The 23,289-nt window shown below is 46.5% G+C and overlaps 1 protein-coding gene across 1 annotated transcript in view; it reads left to right on the top strand.

The window, feature by feature from the left end:
- Nucleotides 1-5,375: 5,375 nt before the first annotated feature.
- PTCHD1 (patched domain containing 1) overlaps nt 5,376-23,289 on the top strand; it is a 39,823-nt gene continuing 21,909 nt past the window's right edge. Inside the window, exons 1-2 of the mRNA XM_032679771.1 lie at nt 5,376-5,836; nt 18,871-19,531. Of these exons, the coding sequence (XP_032535662.1) occupies nt 5,408-5,836; nt 18,871-19,531 (1,090 nt within the window). The 5' untranslated portion in view covers nt 5,376-5,407. The remainder of the gene's footprint in view (nt 5,837-18,870; nt 19,532-23,289) is intronic.

The following is a 23,289-nucleotide window of genomic DNA, read 5'->3' as shown; positions in this document are numbered from 1 at the left end:
AGTGACCACCAGGGCACTTGGGAAAGAATCAGGTGCCAGCTGTCAGAGTATTTTCTTGGTGATTTACATTCTTTTTGTATATCTCTGTATCCAGTAGAAGGAACAAGCCAGCATGGAACATTTACATATTTGCATTTACAGGACCACTGCAAAAAGAGATGTGGTCATGCAGGAGCTAGGAGGGAAGATTTTTTTTCCTTTTAGCAGATGCAAAAAGATATTCCAGTTCCCATGACTTCTCCCAAGATCTGCATTAGCAGTCCAATTAGAACATGTGTGTCCTGTCACGGGTGGCAGCACATCAGGGCACTGGGGAGTGAAGTGCCAAGGTGCACAGCCATATGCTTTTCTCCATCTTGCCTCTCTCTTCCCTTCCATTTGATGAACACTAGGGGCTTATACACACCAAAGAAAATATTACAACACAATTGATTTTGTCAGTTGCCTGTTTCAGGAGGCAAGAAATCAGCCATCTTGAATTCTGGCAATGAATCTGCAGATGCGGATTGGCAAAATGTGTGGCCATCCCTTGGCAGTGTATTGCTTCATGGTCTGTACATTGGGTAAGAAGCAGCTGTTTCACACAACCCCATCCTTCATGACCCAAAGGACTGATGTAGAGAGATGCTTTGTGATGCTGCTTTGTTCCTCTATTTCATTTCTGCTTTCTCTGTTTAAATAATCACCTTAGTTTTCGGGTTCTTAAACTCTGATCACGCTGTTCGTGCCTATGGTGCACCGCTCCTTGGTGCCATCCAAAAGAAGGTGGGACTGAGGAAAGAAAAAGAGGAAAGTGAAGTTTCATTGATTAAATATGAACAACTAACTGCACTGAGACCGGCTTTCAATTTCCCAAGGTTGCTTCTAGAAAGCCCTTTTAAGTACAAGCAATTTGCCCTCCTTGTGGGAGAAGTGCAGCACAAATGAGTGAAAGGAGTGATACTTTTGTGTAATATTCCTACTGTGATGGGACCCAGGCTAGAAATAAGAAGGAGGCCTCCTTCTGCTTTGCTTTTCTGTTAACTGCAAATGGACAAAAGCTGCAAGTTGTGAGGATCCCTCACCAATCAGCAATGGGAGATTATTGTTAACCTTGTCTGTGTCCTCACCAATTTAATTGGCATTGGCCCAGGTCCCAGACCTAAGGCCAAGAAATACACAGCAGAGCTTGATCGGGTGATCCAATGAGAGCTACTGCTCTCCCTTGCCATCCTGGACTGGCTACATGTCATTTTGATCCCTTGGCACAAAGCACACTGTCTTTGCATGTCACCAGCAAGACTTTCAGCAGGTATAAATGAGCATAACACAGAGAATGTCAATAAAAAAGCTTTTGCAACCCTTAAAAGTCTAACCATAATTATTAAACTCTCCTTGAAAATTTTCCTTTTAGTTCTCTTAAAAAAAAAAAAAAAAAGTCTTTGTTACGCATCTCCTCGCTGTGGGTAACCTCATTCTCTCCAAGCTCCAGCTGGAACTTGCATCACACATTGCTCAGTGCCCTGTTGCAAAAAACATTCCCCATTCGCAGCACTAAATCCCCTGCACACAAACTCCTAAAATATCTTCTCTGGTTCCTCATGCCTAACTAAACAATGCAAAACCCTGATTTTCTGCATACCTCCCACAGCCATCCCAGCTGCTCCTGACACCTTTCTTTTCTCCTAGGCCCTCTTCACTCATCTGAAGTTACTCATCAGGAATCCACTCCTCCATCACTTCTCTGAGCTTTTTCTTTCATTGGACCACTTTGGGGTAGGTAGGAGAAAGAGGTTATTTTAAATAAAACCTTGTCAACTTCTTCCTCTCACATTAGTTTTAAAACTTGCCATTGTAACAAGATTTGAGCTTGAGATATGCTCATTTCTGGATGCTCAAGTCATCCTAAAGCCGTCTGACTGGGCTGTGGGGTGCTTAACCCACCAAGGCTTTGTAGGCCCTGGGAATGACAGCACATCATTCGTGCTAATCCACCTGACCTGTTTGTCCTTGAGAGCTCCTGAGTGTGGGTCAAGGCAGTCTCTTTGTACAGATCAGAGAGTCAACAAATGCTTCACAGCGGGACAGGTCTGCTCTTGGAGCAGACTTAAACCCTATGCAGATGCGTCTTTAGTCACCTCTTCCCCATCTCCCTTTACACTCTGTCCCAACAGTAGCTACCCTGAGGCATTTGCTTGAAAGGACATTTATCATATTGTTCTCCCCCTCATTATCCCTATTTCCAGCATCTGCACCTCATTGTATGGTCATCTCTTCCCATCATTCTCTTCTTAATTTAGTTTGGAATCTCTCTAGAGCAATGAGACATCATTATCTATTTTGTAAAGCGCCATTCAAGAGCTGTAGCAGAGTAGCATATATACGTGATAGAAATCCTACCCTTCCAGTTCCTCCAAAAGACAGGTAGAGCTGGTTAATGTCCAGCACTTACTGCATGGCATGTGCTACAGGCTTTCCCCTACAACAGAGGCGAGAGCTCAGCCATGCTTTGGTCTTCACAAAGTGCTGTGGGAGGCCTCTGGCTATTCCACTCCTGACAACCACATCACCACAGAATGTATTTTGATGGCAATTTTTGGAGTGACAGAGCAACGATGATCAGTAACAAGGTGATTTCAGTATCTGCAGAGTTAGGAGCATGCAGGTTTCCCCTCTGGTTTGGTAACATTCACAGGATGCTTGTGGCATTGTAATGTACTCAGGGCAGTTCCAGCACACACAGCATGTGTCAAGCTACCTCACTTCCCACCCTTGTATGTCCATCCCTCCCCTACAGGCAACCCCACAGTCAAAGGCAGGGCAATTCCTTGGGCAAATGGGAGGCAGAATTTTGCGGACTAAAAAGCCATGCCTACCTTGGAAAGATATTTCCATCGCAGCCAACAGTGCAGCCTGATGTTGGTTACAACAGGCAATAAAACTGACACTGCTCTGGGAAGACAGAGGAACATTCCACAGAACTGCTGATACATCAGTTTTTTCCTCTATGCACCCGCAAAATGGATATATATTGTTAATGGTTGGATACAATGATCTCAAATGTCTTTTCCAACCCTAATGACTCTGTGAGTCTTCCTGGCGTCACCTATAGCTTACCCAAAGTTAAGGTGCTGAGAACTGAGCTGGATGTCAGGTCCTCAAACTAGTGTTCCTGAGATACCCTAGAAAACTGCAAATCAGCCACTGAATGGTTACGGAAATAATTAATTAATCTCTCTTCAGTGTTAATGATGATAAAATACGTTTAATGGAGACCAAAAACAATCAGCACAGATGATACTATCAGCAGCAATGACAAAAGTTCTTCCCTTGTTGCTAATGACGTAAAGCACTAGGCACATCCCGATGTTCCCCCAATATACAACGATGTGAGTAAGCCTGTGCTCAGATTTGTGTGCAGAAGTGGGTAGTGAGGGGAGAGTGCTGGACTGGCAGACAGAGAGCTAGGCTCTGAGGCCTGACCTAATATCAAATTTCACCCAAACTTGGGTCCAATCCTCTCCCATGTGTGTGCTTCTGCTTCTATTTCCACTTTTGAGGTTTTCTTTAAATTATATTTAATTTTCTTTCTTAAACTTACATAGGACTGATACAAGCAGTGAGGACCCACCTATGTGGGAGTGGAACTGAGCAGAGGCATGAGCATATTACAAACCCCAGCAGCCCTGGGGCACTCTACAGTCAGCTGCACTGACCCCATAGGCAGACCACTCTCAGGAGGGATTCCTAGTCTTGGGCATGAAACCCAGAAGAACCAGGGGATGTTGGGACTTCACTTGCCATAACTTGGCCGTGCTCAATTAAGCCATTCACTCACTCACCACATTGGAGTGAAACATGGAAAGAGTTTAGCATTCAAGCTGTGTGACCTAGCTGTGAGAAGACAGCAATTATGTCAAGGAGGTTTTGTGCATGAAGAGTCCGTGACAAAACATTAGCTCAGGTCAGACACTATAGAAATGTAAAAGGGAGGATGACTGTCAGCCATCAATAACCAAAACAGGGAGCCGCTGCCGTTTCATGCAGCAACACGCGTGCAACAGCTGTCAAACAAAAACTTCCTTTTCTCCGGTTTGTAAAACCACTGGCCTGGGGAGTAACTGGACTACCAATACGAGCACCTTTGGTTTGGGAAGTAGCAGTTTGGGCCAGGCGACAGCGCTAGGAATCAGCGTGCCCAAATATGCCAACGGCCACAGCGCTTCTGGCTCGACTCTGCTACTTAAATGCAACTTGCGTTTAAAAACGAGGCCGTGCCCCTGGATCGCATCCGGCGGGGACGGGCTGTACCTACACACAGGTGGGCAGCGCCGGGGATGCCGGTTCAGGGTGAGGGGAGCGACAGCGCTCCCCCGGCACGGCGCGGTGCCGGCAGGTGCGGGGCTCCCCGCGCGGGGCAGAGCCGGGGCAGTGCCGGGGCGGCTCCGGGGACGATGCCGGGCGGGCGCGGACCGCGATCCGGGCAGGGACAGCCCCACCGGCGGCACCGGCCTCCCTAATGGGCATGTGCGAGCGCCGCACATGCCCACTCGGTCGCGCGGGCAGTGCCGGGCTGCGCTAACCCCGCCGCCGCGGCACCTGTGCCGCCGCACCGCGGGGCGCTGCCGTCGGGCACCCCAGGGCGCGGCCCGGCCCCGCCGCCGCGGGAAGTGCCCGGACGTTTGTGGCGGCGGGTCCCCGGGCGAAAGCCCCCCCAAGAAACACACCCAACTCCCCCTGCACGGGGGGCGGTCGTTCCGCGCCCTACCGCCCTCTCGCCCGTCCGTGCCGCGGCCGGGCTGCGCTACCCCGCGGTCCCGGGGCCAGCGGTTGCCGCCGGCGGCGGCGGCGGGCGGGGCCGGGCGGGGCGGGGCGTGCCGCGGCGTCCCGAGCGCGGCCGGCGGGGCGGCCCCGGCGGGAGGCGCCGCGCTGCGCCCGCCGCCCCGTGCGAGGCGCCGCCCGGCGTGGCCCCGCGCCCCTGGGCGGAGGGCGGCGGCGGCGGGGGCGCCGCCGAGGGCTTTCCGCGCCCGCCCCGCCTCGCTTCGCTTGCCGCGGCCGGGGGATTAGTCAGCAGTCTGTGGGCAGCCCCGCTCCCGCGCGAACTCCGCGGCGGGGGCGGGGAGCGGCGCTTGCCCCTTCCCCTTCCCGCGGCGGGGCGGCGGCGGGGCTGCCCCCCTGCCCCCCCCCCGCGGGCGGTCCGCGCCGCCGCTCCGCGGCGAGGGGCGGCGGGTTGGGAAGTGAGGCATCGAGGGGCTGGGAAACTCCTCTCGGGCACGGCGGCGTTGCGGGAGGACGGGCGCCCGAGCCGCCCCGCGCACGCAGCCGGGCGGGCGCGCACACACCGCACACACACGCACACGCGCGGCGGCGGCCCCCGGCCCCCCGCAGCCGCGGCCGGCGGGGAGGCGGCGCCCGGTGGGGCTGCCCCATGGTCTTGCGGGGGCCGTGGGGGAGCTGCGGGGGCCCCGGCGCGGCGCTCGCCCTCCTGCGTGCCCTCCGCACTAGGATGTTGCGGCAGGTCTTGCACAGGGGGCTGGGGACGTCCTTCTCCCGGCTCGGCCACTTCGTCGCCAGCCACCCGGTGTTCTTCGCCTCGGCGCCCGTGCTTATCTCCATCCTTCTGGGCGCCAGCTTCAGCCGCTACCAGGTGGAGGAGAACGTGGAGCACCTCCTGGCTCCCACGCACAGCCTGGCCAAGATCGAGAGGAACCTGGTGGACAGCCTCTTCCCGGTGAACCGCTCCAAGCACCGGCTCTACTCCGACCTGCAGACGCCGGGGAGGTACGGCCGGGTGATCATCACCTCCTTCCGCAAGGCCAACATGCTGGACCAGCACCACACCGATCTCATCCTCAAGGTAACCGCGGCGGGTCCCCCGGCCATCACCGCCCCGCGTCCCGCCCCGCTCCCCGTACCTGCCCGCCGGCACAGACCCACCCGCTCACGCCGGGCTCTGCCGCCGCTGCCACCGCAGCTCCCCGGTCACCTCCCTGCAACAGTTGGGACGCCAGCCCGGCGCGGGGAGCCGGCACCGCGCTCCCTGCCAGCAGGATCCGCTCTCTTTCCCCTTTTTTTTTTTCCTTTCCTATTTTCCCTGTTTTGCTTTTACTTGCTTTTACTTGCTTTGGGTGAGCGAGAAGGGCAGTTTGCTTGCTTAAGTAATTTTTCTGTATCTCTATACTCGCGCGGCGGTCGTGCTCCCGAGTTACGGCGTCTTGGGCTTTCATAGACTCAAACTTCAAAAGCAGTTAGGTACCAATCTGCCAGGCTGCCGAGAATGGTTTTGGGGGCTGCTGCTGTGTCTGGGCTGCACTTCTCCACAGAGAGGGATAGCATAAAATCTTCTTCTCACTGCTCATGAAGGCAAATGACATAACTCAGCAGATTATTTTTAGCGGGTAGTGTTTTTTCCCCCTTCATTCCCACCCCACCATCACAGAAAATGCTGGTTTCATAGACGAAGAGAAAATCTAGCCCTGCCGTAGATTGCAGGCATGGTTCAGCCTGTGCTGCCGGTTCAAGTTAGAGCGGGCAGCATCTCTCCCTGTCACTTGAGCAGCACGAAGCGTGCAAGTTACAGTCTAACAGGACATCTCACCCGACTTTGTGTCATAACATGTCGGAGACCTCGGAGGATAGATGCAAAAACAGTGTGCTGAGAGGGTCAAGTTCACCCAGGAAAAAAGAAAGAAACATTTGGAAATAACCAGAGGTGTGGCTAGTTCTATCCTGCACGTTTTTGCTGTTGCCTTGAGGAAACCCAAGAGACTCAGCATTGCTTTTTTTTTCTTTTTCTTCTGTTATGAACGTCAAACTGTCAGCCCATATAAAAGCCAATGTTAATTCTTTTTAATTGCTTCAGGGAGTCTCTCTTCTAAAATGAGAAAACAGATGCAAACACCTATTGTAAAAGACTTCAGTCAGACCTCCCTCTTTACTAAACAAGGAAATAACTGTTACAGTGGATTTATTTATATTTTATTTCGACTGTAGGCACATACAGAGCTATGGTACAAAGCCACTCAGTATTTTATGTTTTCCTTTTGACATATTACCCAACAGTAATGAGCAAACAGATTTAATGTGTCAACTCACTAAGTACAGTAACAAGAATGTTACTGGCCAATGAGAAAACTCCAGAGAGACAGTTTTCATTCCTTCATTTTCTTGTACCACGAATTGCAGTCGCATCCAGTATGTGCACATTTACTCAGTCATAGGATAATAATGATAATGGATTTTTTTCTCTGTACAGCCTTCTCTGGGGATCTGTAGTTTTGTCAATAGCACAGTGACACACAAATAAATGGTACTCAGAATCTTTCCGCAAGCAAACTTCTGCATAAGATTTATCACGTCAGCGAAAGAGGTATAACTTAGAAAGTTCTGTCAGTATTTAATACAACCTCATTTTTAATGGGCAGAATTGGCCAACAGAATGATTATTTTTCATTTATTGAGATAATGAACTCCATTACCATTTGACTGTTTAGACATTGTCAGACATATTTGATGCATTATTTCCAACTCTTTACTTATCTAGTTAATTCCAATATGCCTTGTGTAGAATAGATTATATTCTTTGTTCTGATTATTTTTCTGTTTGTGGGGAGAGACACACTCAGGCAGCTGCCTATCCAACCTTGTGGATAGCTCTGTGGGTCAAAGAACAGCAAAACACGAGGGAGGGCTCCTAGCTCCCAGTATTGTAATATCTGTTGTGATACAGGGCTAAATCATTTTGTGTTAACAGGGCCCACGAAGAGAAGGAGAAAGGAAAAGGTGGCCATCAAAGTTTTCCTATATATATGCAATTGCATGAAGGGGAGAAGGGAGCAAAGGCAACCCCAGCCCCGGTCCAGAGCCAACCAACTCAAAGTACATTGCTTGGAAATAAGTGTCCTGGATGAAACCGTAGGTAACCCCACTCACATTTCTGAAAATGCTGCCTTGTAGGCACAATCAGGACAGAGAACCTAAACGGCACCATTTGCTTATGTTTCCTTTTCTGGAGGACGATCTCCCCAAGAGAGAGGTTTTGCTTTATAATAACTGTCAGATTGGATGCTGGCTCCTCCTGCATGGCTGTTGGTGCGTCTCCACCCACAAGCAGGAGGATGGGAGACACAGGAGGATGGTTGCCCCAGGCAGATGGTGGCTGCTCTTGCCGCACCTCTTCTTGGTTTTCTTACCTGCCATATCCCACCTCATCTGCCAAGGAGGGAAGAGAATGAGCCCTGAGCAGCTACAGCTGCCCTAGTCATGTGGCAAGGGAAGGAGTTTTCCCCTAATTCAGGCAGAGGAAGAAGTCAGCTTTCATTTTTGTCCCCTGAAGTAAAGAGATACAAAGTTTGGGGGTCTGAGCAGTTGAAATTGAAACATAGCTGGTTAATCACTCTAATATCCTAATCAATTAATTAGTCAATGAAATAAGTTCTGTGGTGACATCTCTAAAACATTCTGGTTAGCTTAGTGCAATTCCTCATGGGCACATTTATCAGACCTGAGAAACTCGCCGTTACTGCAACTGCACAATGCCTCATTGGCTGGCTGGAAAGAGATTCTGGAAATGGCTCAGCCTCACCACTGTCTCAGTCCCAGGTCTCGAGCAGTGCTCCCGGAGCAGGAGCTGCCACAGGACTCCCCTCTGACAGCACACATCTGCCAGGGCCACACTAGCTGCTCACATGACAGCGGCGGGTCTTGCTGAACGTACAAGCTGCTTCACACAAGGTGTCTACTGCTCGTTAGCAGGGAGGCGTGTGGCTGCCTTATATAATAGTTTTGATTTGGAGATGAGGCCAAGTCCTCTTTTATTTAATATTTTTGTGTAAATCTCTATCCATAGTTCTGATAGTTCCCATAAATGCTTGAACCATTCTAAGCATACCATCCCAATGTTGCGTTTCCAGCTGGCATAGTCATTTGCAGAAGAGAGGGAGAAATCTAAACATATCCTCAGTCTCTGGTCTTGAATAGGTGATCCAATAAAAAGCCTCGGTAGAATCTCAGATATGGAAGAGATGCATCCTGAGGCTGATATACTGTGGGAGGACAATAATGAAATTTTACTCGCTGCAGTACCTGCTCTATAGCTGAGCACAGGGAACTGGCATCTTGTGCTTTCGGTGCGCAGGACCTTTCCTCCTCAAGATTTCACTCTTGAGAGAGAGAGAGAGGTAGGAAGTAAAAACACTGAAGAAAGTGTGCTTTTACCCCTGAATTTCCAATAACAGCTTGGAGAACCAAAAATAATTGGGATATTTGGTGTTTGGATATTTGGATTTTCGTGCAGAAGTTCAGATGATTATGTGAAGTTTGTAGAGATCAACTAAGCCTAGAATCCCACCTAAGAATAGTGTTAAAACAGCCCCCTACCATTTCATAGTGGTATTTCTACTTGCAGCTAGAAACTTTTTAGGTTGAAGTCATACAGACTCACTGGAAATACAGACCTAGACAAATATTTGAACCCCAGAAAATATGGTCTAATTTAGCCAGGATTTGAGAGCCATCCTTTTGAACCTGTTTGTTCCTCTATGCTTACAGTGAGTTAACTACATTATACTGCTGAAGACTTTTTAAAAAAAATTTAAGGTTTCCTTTTTTTCCCCCAGAAAAATATCCTCTTTTCCACTTACATTACTGTGTTTATAACAATAACACAGTACTAATGTTTTTTTTGGCAAAAACTCCACTTAAGATGTCAAGACATAAAGATGAAAAGGATTGAAATATAACATGACTTACTCCTTACTGAAGGCGATTGTATTTGCAGTTTGCCTCTATGAAAATCTGTAGATAAGAGGTTTTCTTCTCTAAAGAAATCTCTACTAACTACAGTTTTTTAGAAGTGCTTATACATCGCTCTTCTCATATGAACTGGCCGTTAATTGACATAGATAACTGATTAAATATCTATTTGAACATGCAAACAAAGTAAAATTAGGTATTTCCATCTAAAGGCACGTTTATTTAAGAGCTTCAGAACTTCTGATTACTGCAGAACAAAACAGTTTAACTTCAAAATCTTGCAGACCTCATACTTTTGGGGGTTTTATTTCCTCTCTCTGCTCCTTAATTATTCTGTTCCTGTTCATGTGTGCACCAGCACGCTCTGTTTGCGGTCTTCACAGATTTCCTCACTTACTTTGTATGTGTGAGGAAACTCCTGGAGGAAACAACCATCTTTAGAAATAACATGTTTATGTTTTATGTCTGTGGTATTTCCAATTGCTTTGCTGTACAGACATGGCATGCTTAAACCATTATTTTCAAAGTCAGTGGAAGTGGATTGTGGTTGTTCAGTGGAACCAAAACCTGGGTCTGTTTTGACCCTGACTAGCACGCGGTACCCTTTATTTTAAAACTTTGACTACTTCTGAATGCCTGGACACAAGCACTCAGCTGTGGATCTGGCAATGGATGTGGTAGGTCTTCGCCTTCTCTCGGGCACTAAAAACACTTCCAGGGAAACAGTCTGTAGAACAAATAGTGCATTCTGCTGACAAATATAAAGGATGAAGTCATGTCTTTAGAGCAAGGCTGTAAGATGAGGGGAAGAGTCCTAATACAAGAAAAACAAGGGTGTGAAAGCAGTAGAAGTGCAAGCCTGTTGTCATAGCAGCACAATGCTGCAGGGCTAAAATGTATCTTATGCGAAAACAGATGAGAATTAAGATACGCAGGTAAGATCTGGGCACAGCTGAGGAAGAGGGAAGATAAATAGCATGTTGCAAGTGTGGAAGTGTGTGCAGAAACCCCCCTGAGCTCCAGATGTCAGCAGCAGGAACTCCTCCCTGTGATTCCTGCAGGCAAGAGGGTTTGGTCTCTCCTGCAGGTGCTGGTCTGTGGCTAGAGCAGAAGTCCTAAAGTTGCCTGTGCCTGGGAGGATAACCACATTCCACTGGTCCCCGCCACCCCCATGCTCTGCTCCAGTAGCACTGGCCAGGACAGGGGCTCTTTGCCCTACCTCCTGCTTCAGTCTGTGCTGTGATGCACCCTACAACCCTGTGCTGCGGCCAGCCAGGCAGCCTGTGCTAGGAATGCCCCAGCAGTCCATGTTACCTCGCCTTTCCTGCCTTTGGAAGGTCAACCCTCCCCTGTGACAAACAGATCACATAGGGGACAGGATTTTTCACTGCATGGCCAGACGTGTGTATGTGATGGGGCATCACCCCTCTGGGAGAGCACAGCAGGTGGGCAGGGCAGATGTAAGAGGTGCATCACAGCCATTGAGGCCAGGCCATCAGCACCCCAGGCAGTGCCACAAGGCTCCAGGAGAGCTGCCAGCAATCCCCACTGACACATCTGGGCTTCCCAAAAGCAGTGACAAGGCCTTGCCTTTAAGTTGGAGTTTACAGCAGGAAACCCCCTGCTCTCCTGTTGGAAGAGAGAAGGAGGAGTCAAGTTGTTAATTAATGCAAGAGGCTGTGAACTTGCAGATATTGAGGTTTCCCTGCAACACAGAAGGGACAATTCCTCAGGTTTCTGCTGGAGGAGCCCTTGGCAGGAGCCTGCACCGTGTCTCCAGCCCTCTGAGAAGTAGTATAAAGGTGGAAGGGTGTTTATGGAGAGATCTGAGGTGAATAGAGAAAGCCACTGGTGGTTAAACTGATGCAAGATCAGACATAGGAGCAAAGTTTTATTGTTTTTTTCCCCATCATGAAAAAGCAATCTTACAGCTGCACACCAGGCTATGCAGAGGGGTTTCTGCTGCCCAGGCATCCTGTCCTCCAGCAGCAGTAAGCCCAAAAACCAGAGTGGACTTCTCTTGGTGGAACAAATTGAGGCAGATTTACAAAGGTGATTGTCAGAATTAAGATGGTATTGATTAGAAAAGCTTCTCCACTTCAGATTAGAAAAGAAAAATGATATCTAGCGATTTTCTGTAGCTACCAAGAAGACAGATGGAAATGTAAATGCACGCACATCTGCCACTTTGAGCACTAATAGTTGTCCCCCAGTTGATGACTTGTAGTTTGAACAATTTTTAGATTTTATTTTTATGAAAATTGTTTGGAGAAAGTATAATTCACTGTTTTTTGGACAGCTGAAAAAAAATTAGTTACAAAAATAAATACCGTGCATAATTAGTATCTTAGCATCTCTTCAGGAAACCTGATTGTAGGACTGATAGAAAATGAGCCCAGCTACTCATAGCCATCCTCACTGCATGCTCTCCAGCTGCGACTTCTAATGTTTATCCTGAGCCATTAGGATCCATTGGCTTCCTCTGTCGGCTGTGTGCACGCTCTTCGTCCCTTGCTAGACTGGCATGGTCCAGGAGGCACTGCCCACCAGCCTCCTTTGGATCCCTGCCCTGGACCCATGGTCAGCAGGGCACAGCCCTCATCCAGGGCTCCCTTGCCTTCCCTTCCTGCACCTTCTGTTGAAAATGTGCTCCTGAAAGTTTCATTTTGCCCATGTCTGCAGAGCCCAGAGTGTTTTCTTTCGTGAATTAAGCTGGAAGCTGTGCAAGTCTTTTCCCTCTCATAACCTTTTTATGTTTTATCTGAGGCCATCTCTTAATGTGAATAAAAAAAGTACACTGCAAAGATATGAAATGCCAGAGATTACTGAGATCATAGAAAAAGTGGAGAAATTTATAGCTATCCATTAAAGGCTTTTTCTTCTCTTCATTTTCCTTGGCACAAGTTACCTGTAAAAATAACTAAAAGAGTAAACCAGCTTCACATAAAAATGAAGCATATATTTAAAATTACTGTCTTCATCCTGCTTTCTAGTTTTTCAGTCTTGAACCCAAAACAGTGATGAGATTTTAAGCAGTAATAGATAATGAGTTCAAAGCCTTCTCAGGCTTTCCTCCATAACCATGAGATCAAACATTCTTTACATTTCTTTTTTTTTTACTGAAAGCGGAGATAAAAAAAAATCACAATACTTCAGGCTCCAAGAGTCAGAGAAAAAAATAGACTTGGTGAAAATGACAGTAAAAAAATTTTAAGAGTAGCAACACTGATGAGCAAAGCTAATATTTAATTTGAACCATCAGATACCGACTGAAAGACTGAACAGTCATATAATAACAGTAACAGCAAAGTAATAGGGCATTGCAAAGATCATACTCCTGTGAGTAAAACATGTTTATGTGCCAGATCATTGGCAGTACAGGAGGACATCCATATATCTAGCTAGTTTTGTCTTGTTGATTATTCATCAACTGTATGTCAAGTAGCAAAGTATAATCGAGTCCTTACAGTGAGTGGTGTCCCCTATAAACATCACATGTTGCTCAGCAGCAAAACCAAATGTATTTTTGAGGTATATACGATAAGCAGGAGGTAGTTGTACACATCCCTACTAATGAAAATGATGGCGCTTCCAATCGGGATGTCTTTTCACGAGCTGGGTGTAGGACCTTGGCAAATATTGAAGGGTCCCATTGCATGTTGCTGTCACTGTCACCACGGAGTTTCCCTGGGAGCAAAGCTGTGCCACCAGTGAGGTGAGACCCCTGTGCGACACCAGTGGCCATCGCTGGGTCCTTGTCCTTTATCCCCTTTACCTGCAACTTTGATTGGGGCAGGAGATTATGTAATGTGAGCTTAAAGGATTTCTGGGGTTGGATCATTTTGCAGGTGAATCAGCAGTTTCTAACCCCTCCCTGCTGGGATGGGATCTGTTTCCTTCACAGGGAGGCTGCGGACTTTTTTGTTACCTGATTAAATTGACAAAATTCTGGTAACAGCTGCTCACTTTTGAATTAAAGAAAGGATTTCTCAACAAAGCAAGGAGATTACAGGTTTTTCTTGCCCCTTCTTATATCTCTCTGTATCTTTTGCATGGAACTAAGAATAAAAACAAGCTTTTCTTTCTGTCCTGACCATACATCCCCAAGTAGAACCCCTTTGCCTTCAGGTTCAGCTTTGATGCCAGTGCTGAAAGTTGTGCAAAGCTCTGTACAGTGGAGAGCTGTCTCACAGAACCCACTGTGGGATTTGGCCATCCCAAGGCACCCAAACTGAGCCTACAGAGGGGCTCTGGTTCCTGGCACCTGTCTTCCTGTGCTGGTGGCAGAGGTTGGAGGACCAGCAGACAAAAACAACTTGAAGAATTTTTAACCGTTGCTCTCTGAGGCCCTGGTGCAAAATGTTTTAGCCCAGGATAAGTGAAAGGATTTTAGCTTTCACTTCCTGGCATCTTCTATGCCCACAGGCAGAACCAGCTGGTGGAGCAGTGCGATTGCACCACCTCTCATCTCTCAGCTGTGCCACAGGCTTAAATGTGGCTCGGTGTGGAGGTGAGACCAACACAGTCCTCACCTGGAGGGATTTGCCAAAAGGGATTTGTCTCCCAGTTGAAGCCATCTTTCCTCGCTTTCTAAAATAAATAGCTGAGTGAGCTTGGGACTTAAAGTAAACAGAGACCAAGATGTTACCAAGTGCAAATGACTAAAGGCTAGAGGAAGAGAAAACATTGTTCTAGAAATCTCTGGCATGGTGCGGGACACACATTGGTACCATTTTCAGAAGAGAGGGGAAGTGCAAGTGGTGGTCACTGTTTAAACGACAATGAAAGGAAAAGGTGGAAGTTACTATTTTGTGCCTGAGCACTTTCAGGGACCGTGTGCCACCATGGCAAGGGAACTGTGCAGTTCTCATGCTGCAGTGCTCTGGCATCTCAGCAGTAAACTGCTTTTTGGTTCCTTGCACTGCTAGCTAGCTGAAAAAGCTGTGAGTGATGAGCACGCAGTGTATGTCTCCCTTCAAGAAAAAACGTTCATTCAGCTTTTATTATTCCTTTAAATTTTTCTTTCTCCTAATAGGGTCAGTAAGGATAAGAAAACAGCTGAATAAATGAGTCTGGTAGTCAGTCGTTTGTCCCAGAACTAGATGCCAGGTTTGTTCAGAGTATGGTTACTTGCTATTAAAATCCTCTGCACTGAGGAGTGCAATATGCATTATGCATTATCATATTGTCCCCATCACACAACAGCGTTTAGCATGCCCTGTTAACAGACTGAAATTTCCTGGAGGACCTCCTGGTGTACCATAGGCAAGCCAAATTGCAGACTGTGTAATCCCTTGAATTCGCAGGATGTGTGTACCATTGTAAGCTTTTGGACCTTCTCTTTTCTGTGGAAGCCAGTCACCCAGGGTTATGAGAGTGGGCTCTGGATGCAAGTGGAAAAATATATGTGGCCGTAGCTGAGTTTCCAGCATGGCAGCAGAAAGGAGAGTGCCGTGGGACTGCAGCTCTCGGCAGGGAAGAGGCAGCAGCCCCGTGGTGCACAGGCAGTCACAGGCAAGTAAAGGGAGAGAAGAGAGAGCCTGCAGCCATGCTGCAGCATGCCCTGCCCTGCCCTGCCCTGCACTGAGGTGGCAGAGGGTTTTTGCAAGGATCTGATCTGAAAAAACAAAGTGCAGATGTAGTGATGTATTTGTCTTGAGGATGAAGGTCTAAGTCAGGCTTCCCAGAGCGGAATGCTTGGTTGTTCTGGGGCAGTTCTCAGCATGTTGGGATGGAGGGAAAGGCAAGTTTTTCTTCTCTTTGGCTGTTTGCTGCCAATTGGAGACCAAATGTTGTGACCACTGGCAAAGCTCAGGATATAGCTCATAGCTGCTCTAAACTGCACAAGTTGGCAGCCAGCTCTGGGGGCTGCTCAGCTGCCAGGGTGTGCCAGGACACAGAGCTGTCTGCCTGCTTTCCTCTCCGCCCTGAAGCCCCATAGCTGGGAGGTTCCATGGGCAGGTTCCCCCCAAGCAGTGCCCAGTCCAGCCCAGCACGGTCTCGCAGAAAGCACAGGCCACTGCTGCAGAACGGGCACCTGAGTCAGAAAGGATCATTGCCAAGAGGAAAGGAGTATGTTAAGTATGACATTTAGCTTCTAGCCTTTCACTAAAGGTGATGTAACAGCTGTGACAGATAAGGTTATTTTATAACCTAAATATTAAAAAGAAAGTGCTTCAGATGTAGAAGGAAGCAAATGCAGCAGAGAGACAGGATGGGTAAATAGCAACACACACTGATAAAAGTTGCATGTCAGTTTAGTTTTTTCTGCACTGTGTCACTCCGTGATCCTCTCTGAAGGACTTGTATTGTGAATTAATAAAGGCAGGAAATTCCTTCTATTCCTCCTCATTGCCCTCATCTGTGCTTCTTTATATGACATCTGATTTTATAACTGTTGTCAATGAAAACCATACAGTAGCTCCCATTGTAAAAAAATTAAAATCAGATATCTGTCTTTGATTCAGTAAATCAGGGCATTCTCCTCATGCTATAATGATGTACATTTGAATTTGTATCCCATAACAGCTCTTTCAAAGTGGAGCTTTGCAACCCCAAGCTCAAAAGACAGGAAGAATTATCCGTACAGGTTCATTTCTTTGGCATGTTCCTTCAAATATTCTAATTTGTTTGGGTTTTTTTTTTTAAGAAAGTTGTGCAGAAGACCCTAATCTTTTGCACGGACAGTTATTTGTTCTCCCACCACAATGGAAAATTTTGCTCCTCACCATGGCCAGGTATCATGTTCTCACAGTACTGTGAAAAGATTTGTTAGTTTAGTTCATTTCTCAAACTTATCTTCCTAATGTCGGTATTGAACTGTTATTTTTCTGTCAAAAAAATAAAAACTACTCAGATGTGGAAAAATACACCCCCAAGCTGCTAGAGAAAAAGGTTGAGAACATAGGAATGTTGTAATCTTTGCCTCTATGATGTCACATTATCCTGAGGAACGGAGGGAACATAATTCAATTTATACCCATCACAGATTGTGCAATGTAATCACAAAACAATCAGATTTATGGTACCATATAAATGATGGTTTGGGTATTTTTCTACAAATAGGTCTCAAATACCACACAAAAGTCACTATGACTATTTAGTTTCAACAGATGCAACAGTTTAGCCATGATTATTAGCCATTTTGTCCATTGCCACCAGAGGAGTGTATAAGCTCTACTGCTCTCATGTACGCGATCTTCTATATTTTTTAAACAATATTTGTCATCAGAAAGGAGCCAGTTCCATCAAATATCACCTGTTTCCAGCCTCTTTACTGGGCAGAAGAGTCTCCTCTGTGGATTACAGTGGAAAACAGCACATGCAAGTAGATTAAAAAAAAAATCCCTGTAGCCAGGTCTCTTGCTCAAAATCTGAAGGCACAAAATAACTATTTCCCCCTTTAGGGAAAAGAGAGTCCTCCTGATTTGGCTGTTCAGCTCCCTGGAAGAGCTGTGGTCTCCCCACTTTGCAGGTGAAGGAGGGCTTCTCCTTCTCTTTTGCCACCACACCTTTGCAATGCACCTCTGCATCAATTCCCCCGATGTAACAGGGACCAGAGGATAACTCCATGCAGTTCCTCAGAGCAGATCCCGTGATTTGCTCCCCCCAGGGCATCAGATGTGGCATCCAAGTGACCAGCTGTGCAGCCAGGTCCATGGGATCATTGCACCCAGGCAGCACAAGGGATGTGTGCCCCTCTGCATTGTCCCTGCTCACACCTTGAGAGGTCACATCTCCCACCAAGCCATGCACAAAGCAGATGCACAGGAGTGTGGGGGGACCCTGACATTTGGGTTGTTGGTTACCCCCTGTGCCACCTAGAAAAGAGTAGAGGGACCTCCTTCCTGGGTCATCTTCTCTGGGGCTACCCACCATGAAGGACATCACAGCCACAGGGAAAGTCTGCTCAGACTTGTGGTGGGTATTCTAGTATTGGACTTAGCAGCATCCTTATGGAAGATCTTGGAACTCTCTACACAGCTGGCGTGGCACAGAAGGACCTAAGTGGTAATTGTGGTGAGTGAGGCCTTATCATTTTGCAAGAAAAGTTTGCAAAAAAACAGCTTGTACTTTGCTAAGGCTCCAAACATTAGTGAACTCAATATTTTGTTTTTTAAAAACATTGCTAACCCAGCCTATTAGGGCTATTCCCTTGCCATTGTTTAGATTTCTTGTATCTTCTATGTTGACTAAAATGGATTCAGAAAAGGCTGCAAGAGTTTTCTACATTTTTTCAAGAAGAAATGGTGATTTTTCTGTCTTTCTCATGCTCAAAAATAACTGAATGCTTTTGGGGTCAGAGCTCAGGCATGGCAAATTTCAGAAGCATGCAAAACAACTTATAAAGGAGGCTGCAGTAAAAGCTGCTAGACCTAACAATAACCTATAGACCCTGAGGTTAGGAGACCCTTGCTAATTTACAGAACCTCTCAGAAAGAGAAAGGGAAAACCAGTGTCCATCTCTGTCATTGCTTCCTGCTCTCAGACTTACCGAGGATTTGATGGGGGAAAGAGGGAGGGGAAAAGAGGGCAAGTTAGTTATTGCCAGCTATCTTTTTCCTGCTGTGCCAACAGTCTCTATACGTAGGGCATGCAGCTGTAGCCCGTCCTTTAAGTGAGTGCTAGTGCCCTGCCACTGCCAGGCTGCTGGCGCATCCTGCACTGGTGGCACATCTGGTCATGTTGCTCTTCTGCCTTCTGTACCTCAAGTTCATTTTTGAGAGAGTGTCATTGGGCAATCCTGAGCACAACAGTGTCCCTGGACATGGTTGGTCTGTAGATTTCCCTTTTGTTCTGGCCTAGATCACTTGAAAGTGGAGGTCTGGACCTTTTGAGTTTGCTTATTTAGAGAGGCCACACAGCAGATGCACATGGCACAGATGCAACTCACAATACAGCAAGACAATACAGTTACCAGCATAGGAAATGGGGGAATAATACTTCTGTTTTGATGCATGTTTCCTTTTTTTTTTTGCAATGAGTGTGCTATTAATACTGCCATCACCAGAACTTTTATTGTTGTTCTTGCTTAGATCAAATAGGACAGGGACAGCAGCGAGGAGCTGCTGTTGTTCTGGCTGCTGCTGTGCGAGATGAACTGATGAATAACGTGTGTGATTTCTCTTTCCCTTGTAGTTGCACTCTGCAGTGACCAGGATCCAAGTTCAAAGACCTGGTTTCAATTACACGTTTGCCCATATATGTATCCTGAACAATGACAAGACATGCATAGTGGACGACATAGTGCATGTACTGGAGGAATTAAAGGCTGCTCGTTCTTCTAATCGAACTAATTTTGCAATCACTTATCCGATTACTCACTTAAAGGATGGCAGGGAAGTGTATAACGGGCATCAGCTCGGTGGGGTTACTGTGCACAGCAAGGACCGGGTGAAGTCTGCAGAAGCCATTCAGCTCACCTACTACTTGCAGGCAATCAACTCCTTGAATGACATGGTGGCAGAGAAGTGGGAATCCATTTTTTGTGACACTGTTGAACTTTTCCAGAAATCCAACAGGAAAGTCAAAATGTATCCTTTCACTTCTTCTTCGCTGAAGGAGGATTTCCAGAAGACGAGCAGGGTGTCAGAACGCTACCTGATCACAAGCTTGGTCCTTGTGGTCACCTTGGCCATTCTCTGCTGCTCCATGCAGGATTGTGTCCGCAGCAAACCCTGGCTTGGCCTGCTGGGATTGCTGACTGTGACCCTTGCCACCCTGACTGCAGCTGGGATCATCAATCTCACTGGTGGGAAATACAATTCCACCTTCCTTGGAATTCCCTTCGTCATGTTAGGTAACTATCTCCTATCTCCTCTCTCTCTTTTGTGTGTTTGTGCCTACCTGACATTTCCCAGCAAGCAGAGAAGCATCACTGCATGGTTCCCATTGCCTCATCCCTGCAGTGCTGCCCCATGCCAAAGCCACACTGCCTCTTTTCCTAAACTGTTTTTGCAGTGTCGGGATGTTAAAATCACGCCAGGGGCTCCGGTATGGCACAGCACCCTGCTGTAGGATATGGAGCCTGTGCGGTAGCAAGGAGCAAGGATATGTGAATGCCATGCTTTGTGCAGAGCGGGAGCACAGCTGCTGTTCTCTGTGGATGTTTGATTCTGGTTTCAGAGGTAGACCTTCGCAGGGGTCCCTGTGCAACACTGACAGTGTCAGCTGTGCTGGCAAACCAGAGGGACTGCCCACACTGGACATTTAGAGAGTGCTGGCTCCTTCAGGGAGCAGAGCGGTGCTGTCCTGGCTTGACAGACACCTGTCTGTGGGAAAAGGGTGGTGGTTGGTTCTGGGTTGCTTTTCTCCAGAAGTCCCTGTGTTGGCTGAGCAAGTGTAGGGAGGGTTTCACAGCCCTGAGGGAGAGGGCTTTGACACCCCTGGTCAGGAACGGGTGTCAGTGCCAGCACATCCCATGACCGAGGGTTATGGAGGGAAGCAGCGTTGGCTACTCCCTGGCTCTTGTGTCAGCAGAGGCATCCTCATCACCCTGGCTTTTGTACTACCTTCACTCACTGTGGAGTACAGAGTGGTTTCAGTTTGTTTTGTTTTCTTCAAGGGTAGGAAAAGGAGGAGAGAAGGGTGATCTTGCTCCCGACTTGAAGTCAGTGCCCTCTCCTGTTGGCACCAGGGCGTTTGTGGGGATGCTGCATATTGCACCCAAACAGGCAGGAGGACTTCACGGGAGACAAAATGAGAGCTCTGGAGAGTTCGCAGCCTCTTTGTTTGTGTTTGTTTCATAACCAGTGTGAAAAGCTCTGTGCACTGTAGGTGTTTAATATGTCCTTGTTCATGCCATTATTCATTTGTGGAGAATAATGCATGCATTGATTTGATCACAGCTTCCCCAGCTGAAAATCAGTGCTCAGTAATACTTCAGGTTTCAAGTGTGAGAGTGTCTCCACTGACTTAGTTACATTGTGTAGTGATATGACACAGTTATTTTTATATCCAGCACCAGGTTCCTATGCCGTGGAGGTACTGTAGTACCGTTGCACTGTGGTATTGTTGCACTTTAATTAAAGACTATGCTTCAGTGCATCACACTACCAGTTAATGTACGGAATATATTCAGTGACAGAGAGAATTCAGCTACATTACATCAACTGTCATTTTCAGATGACATCCGTGAAAGTTAAATTATATTGTAATCTAGAGAACATGCAGCATGAGAAAATCGGAGTCAAAAGAAGGGTATTTCTCTGACCTGAGTCTTTGGTTTCTTATGCCTGTGCATGTATTATAAAATTCAATTCTTCAAACTAAGCAGTGTATCTTACATGTAGCGTTACATGGGAGGGGATTTCCAGATATGTTACAAGAGTAGCAGAAAAGCAGTCTAAAGTTCAGCCATAGGAAATGAAAGTACATGGGGAAAATTACTCAAAAATATGAAATATTACCTTTGTTTAGGGATCAAAGCATCTACTCACCAGGACAGCTTTTCAGATCTTTAATTTACTAACAGTGATGGTGCTGAGACTTGAAATCCTTAGACACTTATAGATAACTGTGAAAAGTTTCATATTTCTATTTTAGTACTCCTTTAAGTGCTGAGCTGTATAGCCAGCTCTGCTTTTCTTTTTTTTTTTTTTTTTCCCCTGGTTTTTTTTTGGTCTTGCTTGGTTGAAGTATTCCACTCTTAAAAGGGCATCTCAGCTCTCACTGTGAAACAAGTCAAGATGGTGCAACCAAGTTCAGGTGAATCTTGTTTGCTTCCCCAGCTGCATAAAATCTCCCAAGGGATGGGAATATCAACAGATGAACAGAAGGCACTGAAGGCATTTTGGAGTTTTTAATGAGAACTGTTTTAAACTGGCAGATAGCTAGAAAGACAGGGTTGCCTTCTTTTTGTTGCTGCAGTACAGCAGAAAGATTCATCATGCATTTCAAAATGTATTTCATACCTATATGTTGTTTCGCTTATAAAAGATATTTTAACTCAAGGTAACTGAAGGCTAGGGACACTAACCACACTCCATTATAGCCTGCTCAACTGCTTCCATTTAATTTCAGTGACCATCAGATTAGATCATAGATTAACTGACCTTTAGAAAGCTAAAGGATTTCTGGCTAACGATGTAGCCCTGTATCTATTACTCATAATCTCAGGGCTAAAAACAAAAATTAGATAGAAAAAATGATTACACTGGACACATTTCAGGCAAGGCCCCTTTACTAGCATACATCATTAATGAAGTTTTCCCAGTTTATAGCAGCTGAGGATTTTTAACTTTTCATCAGCATTGCGGAGGTGGAGGGACACTCTCCAGACATCATCTGCCCTCTGACACAGGACAAGATTACATCTTTCATAACAGATACTTTTCTCCATGCACTTTGTCTTTTCCTGTGACTGCTTCCTCCTGTGTTTCACTGCACTACCGCTACAGCATTTGCATCATGTCTAACCTGAATTCCCCTTTTGCAACTCAGCTGTCCTCCTTATTTATCCACTGCGTCTGGAGCATAATTTCTTTTCTTTTTCTTTGCAAATCTGGGACCACTCTCACTTGCCCAGTCCTCTTTCATTTCATCCCAGGTTTCCTCAGACTGTACTAACCAGACTTCCAGCAATCTTCTTTCTTTTGGCCATTCCACATCTTCCATGGAGTGTGGCGCCTAAATCTAGGCACAGGATTCAGGCTGAGGCTTTCAGCAGCAAGTAGAGTAGGAGGATGATTTTGCACATCTCGCATGTGGCACTGCTGTTCATACATTGCCATATGACGTTCATTTTTTTTCTCAGCAGTATGAAATGGTTAGCATTTGGTTGGTGGCACATGGTAATTCACAGATCCTTCATGCCATTTTCTACCCTGTTTTCACAGGCATTTATTCCAAACAACATGTAGAAGTTTACCCTTGTCCTTGCTGAATTATAGCTTGTTTATCTCACACCGTTTCTCCTCCTCACCGAGTTTATCTGGAGACTATCATTGCCCTTCCAAGATGTATTAACTGAAGTTGGTCAGCAATGTTTTGCAGTTATCGACTTTTTCATATTTTTTCATATTTCTGGCATATTTTGGAGTTACTTTCTGAATAGTTCGTCCAGTCACAAGCCCATTCTAATAATATAGGCAGTATGTCTGCAAAAACGTCCAGTGAAGGTGCTTTCCTTCATCCTGTTTTCTGTGACATCCCTTCTGCATCAGCCATTTCCAAGAACAAAAAAGCTGTAGTGAAGGGTAGCAGCCTCTGTAGATGTTGAATTCTTAACTTTTGCATCAACAGGACAATTTAAAATTTTGAATAGCCATGACTTACCAAATTGCAGTCTTAAGCTCAGGCTGTGTAAGTGTAGTCAGGAATATGTTTTGCCTACTCTGCCTGTTAAATATGACATAACAGTTTAAACACTTCATGCTTCGGTTTTAATCACCTTCATGGTAGTTTATTCTAATTTACTTTACTTTTTAATTAAGGCAGGTAACCCAGCTCACAAATGGTGTCTCTACATAATCTGAGTATGTCACTACTGTGATGATTTTTATGTGGTGGCAGGTTTCTTTGTCCCCTTCACTGGTTGCTAACTGAGTGGAAAAAATT

Source organism: Chiroxiphia lanceolata, chromosome 2 (genome assembly GCF_009829145.1).
Source record: "Chiroxiphia lanceolata isolate bChiLan1 chromosome 2, bChiLan1.pri, whole genome shotgun sequence".
NCBI lineage: Eukaryota > Metazoa > Chordata > Aves > Passeriformes > Pipridae > Chiroxiphia > Chiroxiphia lanceolata.
Note: the sequence above shows the minus strand (reverse complement) of the source record. Positions and strands in the feature narration are given on the sequence as shown.